General features: G+C 48.6%; 1 protein-coding gene across 1 annotated transcript in view; it reads left to right on the top strand.

Annotated features, from left to right (window-relative positions):
* SH3BP1 (SH3 domain binding protein 1) overlaps positions 1 to 11,581 on the top strand; it is a 23,842-nt gene that overhangs the window by 10,923 nt on the left and 1,338 nt on the right. Inside the window, exons 7-17 of the mRNA XM_027871741.1 lie at positions 487 to 622; positions 1,753 to 1,821; positions 2,189 to 2,279; positions 4,388 to 4,533; positions 5,386 to 5,497; positions 6,267 to 6,348; positions 6,624 to 6,704; positions 6,868 to 6,984; positions 7,411 to 7,508; positions 9,433 to 9,571; positions 11,075 to 11,172. Of these exons, the coding sequence (XP_027727542.1) occupies positions 487 to 622; positions 1,753 to 1,821; positions 2,189 to 2,279; positions 4,388 to 4,533; positions 5,386 to 5,497; positions 6,267 to 6,348; positions 6,624 to 6,704; positions 6,868 to 6,984; positions 7,411 to 7,508; positions 9,433 to 9,571; positions 11,075 to 11,172 (1,169 nt within the window). The remainder of the gene's footprint in view (positions 1 to 486; positions 623 to 1,752; positions 1,822 to 2,188; positions 2,280 to 4,387; positions 4,534 to 5,385; positions 5,498 to 6,266; positions 6,349 to 6,623; positions 6,705 to 6,867; positions 6,985 to 7,410; positions 7,509 to 9,432; positions 9,572 to 11,074; positions 11,173 to 11,581) is intronic.

Raw genomic sequence — 11,581 nt, 5'->3', positions numbered from 1 at the left:
GTGTGTGTGTGTGTGTGTGTGTGTGTGTGTGTGTGTGTGTGTGTGTGTGTGTGAGAGAGAGAGAGAGAGAGAGAGAGATAGTGAACACATATATTCTCATGCCTGGATCTTGTACTCTTGATGAGGCACAGCTTTTTGCATGATTTGTTTGTGGGTGCCTTGGATGAGCTGGTCAGGCAGCCAGCCCAGACCCTCTGGGTTCCCTAGGGGAAGGTTCTAACCAGGCTGTGCTTCCCAGAGGCCACAAGGGGGCGCCTGGCCCTCTGTGTCCCCTAATGGGAAGACTCTAGCCAGGCTGGGCTTTGCATAGAGCACAAGGGGGCACCCATGCATACATCCCTTTCCTGACTAAGGGAATACTCAAGTGAGCTCATTTGTATTAAAACCCCAGCATTCCCTGTGAGCTGGCAGGAACCTGGATGACTTGGGGAGGTGAAGGGGGGGGTTATTGGTCATTTTATCTTTTTCCTCCTGACCCTTCTCCAGGCTCAGTCAGATGGCCAAAACTTCAAGCCTTGGAGCGGGTGTAGGGGGCCCTGGGGGTCACAACACCACAACCAATAAGCTGGAGACTCTGAAGGAGGAGGAAGAAGAACTGAAGAGGAAGGTAGAACAGTCCAAGGTGAGGACCTGAAAGGTTCCATGGCTCCTGGCAGAGAGATTGGACAGGAGGTGCCAAGTCACTGCCCATCTCTGGGTCTGTTTCCTCCTATGGAAAATAGAGATAACTTTTTTTTTTTGGCAGTCCTAGAAGCCAAATGAAACATAAAATAAAATACCTGGAAATACATAGGGAGCTAGTTATATTGAGATACAATTATAAAAATATTTTTAACAACTAAAACAAATTCATAGCCTCAGCATAAGAACTGTTGATCTAAAGCTAAAAAGAACTTCAGAAGTCTAACCTAATCCAGCCTTCCCATTTTACAAATGAGGAAACTGAGGCCCAGGAAGTGATGTGATTTGTGCATGGTCACCTGGGTAGTAAGTGACAGACGAAGGATTTGAACCCAGCTCCTCTGCCTCTAAATCCTAACTCCTTTCTATGGTGTGCCGCCACCTCCAGGTCTTCTGCCTCCAGAACAGTCTTTCTTATCACTAAACCTAACTGATATTTATATTGTGCATTAAGGTTTGCAAAGTCGTTTCTCTCCATTATCTCCTCTGATCCTCGCAACAACTCTGGGGAGGGAGATGCTATTCTTGTCCCCATTTTACAGAGGAGGACACTGAGGACCAGTGAGGTTGTGACCCTTAATCAGTCAATAAACAGCTATTAAAGGCCAGACACTGCTAAGCACTGGTGATACAAAGAAAGGCAAAAAACAGTCCAGTGCTCCATCCACGAGGCCTTAGTGCCTTTCCAAGTTCCCACACTGACAAAATGATACATCTTTCAACTCATTTCAAATGTTCATTAAGCCCAGGCACTGGAGACAAACAATGGAGGTGAAATGAGCTGTCCAAAGTTGAATGACAAGGAAGTGATGGCCCTGGGAGTTTAGTTCAACTCGACTGGCATTTATTTAGTGCCTATTGTATGCCAGGTGCTGAAAATACAAAAATCAATACAAAGTAGTTATTGTCTGAAAAGAGCTTATATTCTGGCGGGGGGGGGGGGCGTGTCATCATGGGCTGCCGTCTTGCCTCCCACTCCAGGGGCAGGCCCACGATGATGGGCTTGAGTGGTAGGGAGGAAGAGAGGGACTGACCCCAGAGCTGGTTAGAGCTTTGCTGCATCTCTCCTAGGATGAGTATCTGTCAGATCTGTACCACTTTGCTACGAAGGAAGATAGCTACGCCAACTACTTCATCAGTGTAAGAGCTTCCAGGAATCCTGCCCCCCCCCCCCATCCCTGCCCCAGGCAATGTTGCCAGAATGGTGTGGAGAGCTCCGAAGGGTGGGGAAAGGCTGCTGCTTCCTGGCAGAGAAGCCCAGGGGAAAGGAAGATATAGAGGGCACCCAGGCCTCCCCAATTTGAGGAGGAAGGAGTCTACAAAGTTTCCCACTTCCCCACCGGGGGTCAGTGACCCTCTTTCTTCACTGTCGGAGTCCTCCTCCCAGGGTGGGTTTGGGGAAGGTGGGAGAGGAGCTCTGACAAGAGAATCCCTAACTTCTTGGCCCCCAAGACTCACTTTACGGCCCTCACCTCGAGACCCTCACCCCGACCCTTCTCTTACACAGCTTCTGGAGCTACAGGCTAATTACCACCGCAAATCTTTGAGCTCACTGGACACAGCCCTGGCAGAGCTGAAGGAGACCCACAGCCACACAGGTATTGGTGGTGGAGGAGACAGCCCCCTCCTGCCCCTGCCCCTGCCCCTACCCAATGCATCCATGGTTAATGGGGAGCTCAGGACTCTGACCTCTTCCCCTTAAGGCCCATGTGACCTCAGCGAAGTCACTTTCCATCCTTAGCCTCAGTTTCCTCACAGCGCAGTAGAACAGGCAACAGCCCTGGAGACCCAGGAGCTAGCTTCAAATGCTGCTTCTCGAGAGTCTTCATAACAAAGAATAAAACAGGCAGGAAGGGAAGTTGAGCCAAATTAATGGCATGTATCAACCAAGTTTGGCAGGAGATGAGGTATGAAAAACCATCAGAATAACACCTGCTCCAACTCGCTCATCGAAGGCGCACTGCTCCAGGGCAGGGCCCCTGTGCCTTTTGTCACCCAACAAGGTGCCTGGCACAGCATGGTCCCTTGATAAATTCTCACTGGATGGAATCAGATTGTTTGAATTGGGGGAGTGACCATGAGCATACTGCGTACCCGGCTCTGTCCAAGGTGCTGGAGATACAGAGACAAAAATGAGAGCAATTCTACCCTCAAGTGGCTGATATTTACTGGATAAATACTGAACATATACATAGTAAATGTTAATGAAAATGCCACAGACATTGGAGGAGGAATCATATGATACATTTTGTTTCTCAATGAACAAAATGACTTCAGGACTACAACGGATGCTTAAAAAAAAAAGAAAGAAAAAAAGGGAAAAATCCCAAATGGGTGTTCCAAAAATATACCAAAACTTGAAATTGCTGGGACACCGTTTTTCATGAATTTGCCATCCATTATTCATGTCGTCTCCTCCCTACCAGCTGCTTCCAAATTGCCAGAAATTTACGTGGGTCGCTGAACAAGGGGAGGAAAGGGCCAGACTCTCTGGTGGGTTGGGAGGGAGGGAGGGAAGGGATGGCTTTGATTTCGGTCACGAGGCCTCCTCTGCGGATGCTCTTGGGGCTCAGAGAAAACCTTCTAGAAGCAATGGGTATTGGGGAGGAGAGATTTAAAGGGAGTAGGGGTGGGGAGGGTTGATGCAGAGGATGAGTGAGGAGAAACCTCTCCCCTCCCCCTGCCTCCTCCAGACTTCTGAAGATTTTACCTTAGTCCTATCTAGCAGAAGGAGTAATCCTAAAGAGTTAGAGAGAAAAGATAATTTAGAGACCATTTAGTCCACCCTTCCAACCCAGTCCAATCCAATAAACTTTTGTGAAGTGTCTAGGATTCCTTACCAGTCATTGTGTGCTTGGGAAAACCTGGACAACACCTCCCTCTCCCCTAATTGACAGATAAGGAAACTGAGGTTCAGAAGGGCGAGTGACTTGCCCAGGTTCACACAGCCAAGCTAAGATTCAAACCTATCTACTGAAAGAATTGTGTGTATGTTTAATGAATTTTTTTTTCAATCTACAAGCCTTTGTTTTCATTCACTCCTGCTTCCCTCCCACTGGAAAAAAGAAAAACAAATGCCTTGTGACGGAGGGGGGTGAGGCAAGGATGGGGTTCTCTCTCCTATGCCCTGAAAGGGTCATGGATTTTCACGGGAAAGGGACTTCTGAGATCTCTTATTTTAAATAACTTTTTTTGGGGGGGAGGGTTAGGCAATGGGGTTAAGTGACTTGCCTAGAGTCACACAGCTAGTAAATGTTATACGTCTGAGGTCGGATTTGAACTCAGGTCCTCCTGAATCCAAGGCTGATGCTCTATCCACTCCACCATCTAGCTGCCCCCTTTCTTTTTTTTTAAAAAGGCGATTGGGGTTAAGTAACTTGCCCAGGGTCACACAGATGAGGCCTCTTATTTTACAGAGGAGAAAACTGAGGACCAGAGAGGTGTCCAAAGGGGCACAACAGCAGAGCTAGGATTTGAACCCAGGCCCTCTGGCTCCAAATTCAGTATGCTTCTCATAGTGTGGGGCTCCTGAGAGAGCCAGAGGAAGGGTAGGTTGGGAGGTTAGTCTCTGGGCACAGGAGTGACAAAGGGGAGAGTAAGGTAATCTTTTCAGTCTCACGTCTTGCCTCCAAGGCTGTTCTTTCAGAAGAGGGAAAGGCGAGGCACTCCTTTCTTCACCCTGTCCCATCTCATCTTCCCCCCACAGACAGCAGCACCCGGGTGTCAGATGTCCCCTCCACCAAAGTGTATGGGGTGGCCTTAAGGACACATCTGCAGGAGACAGGCCGGGACATTGCCTTGCCGCTGGAGGCCTGTGTGTTGATGCTTTTGTCTGAAGGCATGAAGGAAGAGGTAGAAGGGACAAGGGCACCTGTACGACCCAACTCATACCTGGGAGGGGTTGGGGAAAAACCATCCTAGGTGGCAAGTAAGGATACTTATCCTATATGGCTATGGAGAATAATAAGAGTGCTGGATTAGTTCTTAAAGATTGGCCCATCCAGCCCTGCCAATTTACACATGGGGAAACTGAGGCCCAGAGAAGGGAAGGGGCTTGCCCAAAGCTGCAGGTAATGAATGAGCAGCAGAGCTGAGATTCAAACTCAGCTGACATGTTTACAAAGGGCTTTCATGTACATCTCTCGACAGCCCTACGAGAAAGTGGGGTGGGGCTTATTCTTTCCCAGATGAGATGCCCCGAGAGGTCAGATGATTTGACTAAGGTCACCCAGCAGATTAATAACAGAGCTGGCTCTCCTGATACTCTTCTGTCCCTGGCTCATCCCTATTGTTGGGAATTGTATCATACAGGTCTTCAGGTTAACAACATGGTTCCCTAGTAATATAAATGTTCCTAGGAGGGCCGAGCCATTATCAGTCATTTCTACCTTAGTGTAAGCGAGTATGTCAGATCTTTTCCTAAGTGTATAGTGTTATACAGAGAGGCTGGAAGGATGTTCCAACCTTAGAGCCTTTAAGCTTAATTTCATGGAGGGTTGGGTTTGGGATATCCAAGGCTGGCCTTGTTTCTTCTCTCTCCATCCCCCACGGCAGGTAGACACACACACACCCAACCCTGGATCTACTTCTTTCCATCATCCATCCATTTCCCTCTTCCTCAGGCCTCCTTGGGATTCTATCATCCCCTTGGCCTCTCTGCCTCAACAGGCAGCCCTCCATAATAAAGACTTTCCATTTCCCTAGGGTCTCTTCCGCCTGGCAGCTGGGGCCTCTGTGCTCAAGAGGCTGAAGCAGACTATGGCCCTCGATCCCAGCAGCCTGGAGGAATTCTGCTCTGACCCTCATGCTGTTGCTGGTACCAGAGCCTCCTTCTTTCTTTCTTCCTTTTTCTTTCTTTCCATGCTTTCTTCCTTCTTTCCTTTTATCCTTTCCTTCTCCTTTTTTTCCACCCTCCTCTTTCCTCTTTCTATCCTTTTTTCTATCTTTCCTCTTTCTTTCTATACTTCTTTCTTCCTAACTTTCTTCCTTTTCCCTCCTCCTCCTTTCCTTCCGCTTTCCTTTTTTCTATCCTTATCTTTCTTCCTTCCTTCCATCATTCTCTTTCTCCTTCCTTCCTTCCTCCATCCCTCCTTCCTTTCTTTCTTTTTACCTTTGTATTGGCCTCTTTAGTTTTTACATCACTTTCATTTTCCAGGCTGTCCCTCCCCCTCCCCTACCCTGTGGACCATCCTTATTACTAACAAAAAAAAAAAAAAAAGGCAGAGTTGGGGTGGGGAGGAAGTAGAGTTTAGCAAAACTACCCAACAAAACAAGCAAACCCAACAAACCCAACGGGATGTGTATGCCACATTTGGGCATCCCTTCAGCAGAGGAAAGACAAAATCTAGGTGATTTTGACATTGATTTCAGTTGTCTGGCCTGAAAAATACTTAGCTCATCAGTAGCTAATTCCACCATTCATGTTTCATTCCTTTGGATGGAGCACTTTCCCTGTTGGAGTGCCAGTGGGAGGCTGCTGGGAAGCAGGTTTGATGGGGGTAGGCCCATGCTGGGGAGACGCCGGGCTGAGGATTCTGGCCATAGGGATGACATTGCCTCCCCGCCTCCTCTCCTCCTTTCTTCAGGGGCCCTGAAGTCTTACCTCCGGGAGCTTCCCGAGCCCCTCATGACATCTGAGCTCTATGAGGACTGGATGAGCGCTGCCAAGTGAGTGGGTGAGGGAGACACCATGGGGGAGTGGCAGAACACTGGACTTGTATTCAGAAAGATCTGAGTTCCAGTCTCACCTCAGACCCTTCCTAGCTGGGGAGCCTCAGCTGAGTGGGAGGGGGGATTAGGCTCAATGGTCTGAGAGCAGGCCATTCTAATTCCAAATCTATAATTGAATGAGAAAGTCCAAGGCCTTTCCTTCATTGCAGCTTGTCCCCACCACAAGTCCCACTGCCTTTTCTAATTTGTGTTCCCACTTTCCCTATTTCCAGTCTAAAGGAACCAATGGCCCGGCTTGAGGGCCTCCAAGAAGTATGTGGGAAACTGCCCCCGGAAAATCTCTGCAACCTGAGGTGGGTCCCACAATGCAGTCAGGTGACTGGGCCAAGTGGTGGGTGTGCTGGGGGCAGGGGGGGAACAGGGCTGGGGAAGCCCATTCAAATTGGGAAGGAGTCGGGGGTGGGGGGGAGTGGCCCCACTCCTGATTCCTTCCCTCAACTCTCCTCTCCCACCCAGGTACTTGATCAAGTTCCTAGCCAGGCTGGCCAAGGAGCAGGAGGTGAACAAGATGACCCCAAGCAACATTGCCATTGTCCTAGGGCCAAACTTGCTATGGCCGCCCACGAGAGACGGGTAGGAGCTGAGAACGTGGGAACCTCAGACCTAAAAGGGAGTACCTGAGCAGGGAGTGACCTTAGCAGAGAACACTGGGATGCAGAATGTGGGATGGGGAGCTGGGAGGGGGCTCTGAACAGAGAACAGCTATTGAGCTTGGCAGGACCTGCTAGAGTCTTTCTGAACTCAGAAACTCTTCCAGACCACGGGATGGTATCAGAGGAGGAAAGACTTTAGTGGAGGCTAGAAATAGAGATATTTTCTGAATAAAGAAATTCTGAAGTTCCACAAAATCCCTTCAGACAGTGCGTGCTCAGATGCTGTCCGCACCCTGAGCCTTCCCTGGGGGGAGGACAGATACTCTCTTCTCTAGGAAATCCTGGACTAGGCACTGGGGCTAGGAACCTGGACTAATGCTACCCTCCTCTCTGCTCCCCATCGCAGGGACCAGGCTCAGCTGGACACGGCCTCCATGTCCTCTATCCAGGTGGTGGGTGTGGTGGAGGCATTGATCCAGAATTCAGACACCCTCTTCCCAGGAGGTAAGGTCGTCTGTGTGTGTGTATGTCTGAATGTGTTTGTGTAAATGTGTATGTTTGTCCATGTGAGTGTGTATGAGGGTATGTGTGTGTGTGTATGTGTATGTGTGTGTATGTCTGAATGTGTTTGTGTAAATGTGTATGTTTGTCCATGTGAGTGTGTATGAGGGTGTGTGTGTGTGTGTGTGTGTGTGTGTGTGTGTGTGTTGCCTTGGGAGAGTCAGGGGATCTAGGACTATGCAAGGTGGAAGCAGGGAGGGGGGTGGTGGCAAGGACCAGCTCTTCATCCCTTAAATGCCCCATTTCCTTGGGGAGGACCTACTGCACTCCCCCCTTTTGTTCCTACTGGACATTCTGCCCCTTCCTCAGCCCTCCAAATGTGAAGCTTCCCCTGGCACAGTGGGAGGAGTCAGAAGAATCAGGAGATTAGAGTGGTTTGGCAGAAATTAGCTTTAGACCAATACCTGAAAACCCAAACCACAAAATCAGCTCAAAACAGCTTACTATTAAAAGTTATAACATTTTTTAAAGTGAGAGAACCAAGTCCTGTAAAAAGACACACTTAAGGAATGAATTTGTAATCAAAGAAGAGAGAGAAATGATTACAAAAGACAAAGTTGATCATTTCCGTTTCATGAAATTGGAAGGCTTTGGCACTAACAAAGTTTGGCAGCTGGATTAAGCACTAAGTTGGGAAGGAAAAAAGCAAACCTTTGCATCAAATATGTCTGAGGAGGGTCTGCTATCCAAAAATCTGTGGGTAATTAACAGAAATATTCAAGGCCTAAAGCCCTTCCCCAATACATAAGGAGTAAAAGGCAATGGACACACAGTTCTCTAAAGAAAACTGAATGAACAAGTGAGGGAGGGAATGAATGAATGAATGAATGAAGAACCATTTAGTAAGCGCTCACTCTGGGCAAGGCTTTTGGAGACAAACAGAAAAGTAAGCCTCTGTGCCCAAGGAGTTCAGCACACATGGCGGGAAGGCCCAGAGTCTTTAGGATGCAGTGGTCAGAGCAGATGGCAATCATCCATTTTCTTCAATGTCAGTTCCATGAGCAAAACCAGATTGGTTTCTGATGGTGAATCATGGGATCTCAGCAAGGGAGGGGTGGGGGACAAAGAGTCAGAAGACGTGGGTTTGTGTCTCCTCTCTGATGCTATGCATGTGGCTGTTGGTAAGTCCCCACCTCTTTAAACCACCACTTTTTCTTCTGTAAAATGAGTGTGGGTAATGGTACCCGTACTGCTCACTTCACATGGTGGGGGTGGGGAGGCAAAAATCTTAATGTACTACAGAAATGTTCTTCTCCTTATCAATCAGTCTAGAAGGCTACCCTGTGCCAGGCCCCTGGGCTAGGTGCTGAGGATACAAAGACAAAGGGAACGCTCCCTGTCCTCAGAGAGCTTCCATTCTAACCGATGCAGGCTTTTAGAAAAATTACCTCATTTTTGACTGCTGCCTTTTGTTTTTGTCATTTGTTTCTGATTCTAGCCCATCTCTACCACTCATTACCTGTATGACCTTGGGCAAGTCCCTTTCCCTCCCTGGGTCTCAGTTTCCTCATCTGCAAAATGAGGGGCCTGTACTTGATGGGCCTGTGAGACATTCCTTGCAGTAAAGATTTGAAAAGGAGGAAAATAGCAACTCGGCAAATTTCACCAAAATTCACTGAAAGTTTACGCAGTGTTGCTCACCCACAGTCCCCCACCTTGTCGATGAAGGGAGAAAGGTGCTCAGAATGAACAAAAGTTCCTTGAGGGCAGGAACTCGGCCACTTTCCATCTTTGTATCTACCCTACCCCCCGCAGTCCCTGGCATATGGTAGGTAGCTGTCCAGTCAGTGCTCCTTAGTTGAGTTGAATTCAGTTCAATTGACTCTATCCCAGGAGAGCTTGGAATTTTTTCCCTCTTCTTTTGCAGATATTGATTTCAATGTCTCCGGCTTGTTCACTTACCCCACCATCCTGTATCAACCCCACTCCCAGGAAAAGTTTATTGACAGTCCCAAGCCAGAAGAATTCCCAGCCACCATCACACCCCCTTCAGTGGCTAAGGAAGGGTAAGAACATTTGGACATCAAAATGGCTTCAGGGCCCCCCCCTGCCCTGGAGTCACCCAGTTCAGGTCTTTGACAGGTTGGACAACTGGTATCTCTTCCAATTCTGAGGATTCTTTCTGGGAAATGGAGGGAGGTAGGGAGAGGTGGCCTTGTGGCTTCCCTTATGTTTTATAAGGTTAGGGATGCCCCTAAACATCTCCAGCTTCTCTCACTGGTGGTGGTGACAGTAGTAGTAACAATAATAATAATAATAGCTAGCATTTATATAGCTCCTACAATGTGCCAGGTACTGTACTAAGGGCTTTACAAATATCTCATTTAATCCTCAGGACATCCCTGGAAGGTAGGGGCTGTTATTATCCCTATTTTCCAGTTGAGGAAACTGAGACAAACAGAGGTTAAATGACTTGCCCGAGGTCACACAGCTAGTAAGTATCTGAGGCTGGATTTAAACTCAAGAGGTCTTCCTGACTCTGAGGCCAGCAATCTATATACTGTACCACATAGCTGCCTCAGTGGTAGATAGCAGATGTTACAGACCCATTATTCTGAATTGTCCCAGACCTGTTGGGAAATTTATATTACCAGTAGGTAGGAGAACAGTTGAGATACGGCAGACCCTGGGGTCTAGGAGATCACAGACCCTGACATAACTACAGAATCAGAGGATTTAGGGCTCGAAGGGACCCCAAAGACTGTTTAATCCACCCTCCTCAATCCTCTGCCCCAGTCCCACTTGGGGACCCTCTAGGTTGCATACTCCCTTCCTCTCCAACTTTAGGCCCCCAGGGTTTGAGGAATTGGATGGGAATATCCAGGATAAGCAGCCCAGGCATAAGGGACTTGTTTTGACTTAACGATTCCAAAAACAGTCTAGAATCCAGAGCTACTGAGATGTCCTGTCCCCCTGCCATGGGCAAGCTCTAGAATTCTAGAACTTTAGACTTGGAAAAAGTTATTGTGCCTCAGTTTCCTCATCTGTAAAATAAGAGGATTGGACTAGATTCTCTGAGGTCCCTTCCAGTTTTATGTATGACTCTATAATCCTATGGTTTTTGATACCACTACCTCCCATCTAAACTAGAAATCCTGGAAAGCATCTTCCTTATAGAAGTCTGAACACTTAGATTGGTGGGGAGCTCAGTACTGCCCATTCAGCTGTGATTGTTATATTGCGCTGAACCTCACCCACGTTGACCTGTGAGGTCACCTACTTCCCTCAGACTGCCTCTATTCCACTCAGCCCAGGCAGACTTGCCAGCTTGGTTCTCAGTCCTCTGACTGGGGGGTTGGGGTGTGGTTACCAAACGGTCTCCTGGTCTCCTGCGGGACGCCAGCAAAGAGGCTTCTCCCAACCGTGGACACAAGGCAGTAATGTGATGCCTCACACAACTGGTTACTGAGAAAGGCCTCCCCCGAGTGTAAGGAGACTCTAGAAAGCTGCCGGGGGCCCCTCTCTCTCTACCTGAGACCTGTGTTCCCAGATTTCTCTCTGTCCCTCAGTAAGGTAGATTTGGAACCTCCACCGAGACCCGCCTCCCCAAAGGTCAGCCAGAACCCCACAGAAGCACCTGGACCAGCTGAGGATACAGCCCGCAAGAGTGAGTCTCCCTTTGGCCAAGCACTGGGGGTGGCCTGCCATGGGAAGAAGGGTCTCAGGGGGTGAGATCTTGTTCAGAGATGGGGTTGGGACCGCTAAAGCCTGGTCTACATGGAGAGAGACAATATGAGCAGCATAAAATGAGAGAAAGGCAAGGAACCCCGAGAATGTTGGCATGGCCGGTCTGGGAGGGCCCTTAGGACAGACACTTCTGTGGCATTCAGTAGGTTCTTAATAAATGCTTCTTGATTCATCAGAATATAGGATGTCAGGGCTAGGAGGGCCTTAGAACAGGGAAGGTCAGGGCTGGGAGGGCCTTAGAACAGGGAAGGTCAGGGCTGGGAGGGCCTTAGAACAGGGAACGTCAGAGCTGGGAGGGGCCTTAGAACAGGGGATGTCAGAGCTGGGAG

The sequence above is a fragment of the Vombatus ursinus genome, unplaced genomic scaffold, assembly GCF_900497805.2.
Source record: "Vombatus ursinus unplaced genomic scaffold, bare-nosed wombat genome assembly UNPS02003292.1, whole genome shotgun sequence".
Taxonomy (NCBI): domain Eukaryota; kingdom Metazoa; phylum Chordata; class Mammalia; order Diprotodontia; family Vombatidae; genus Vombatus; species Vombatus ursinus.
This window is presented reverse-complemented; position numbering and strand designations above follow the sequence as displayed.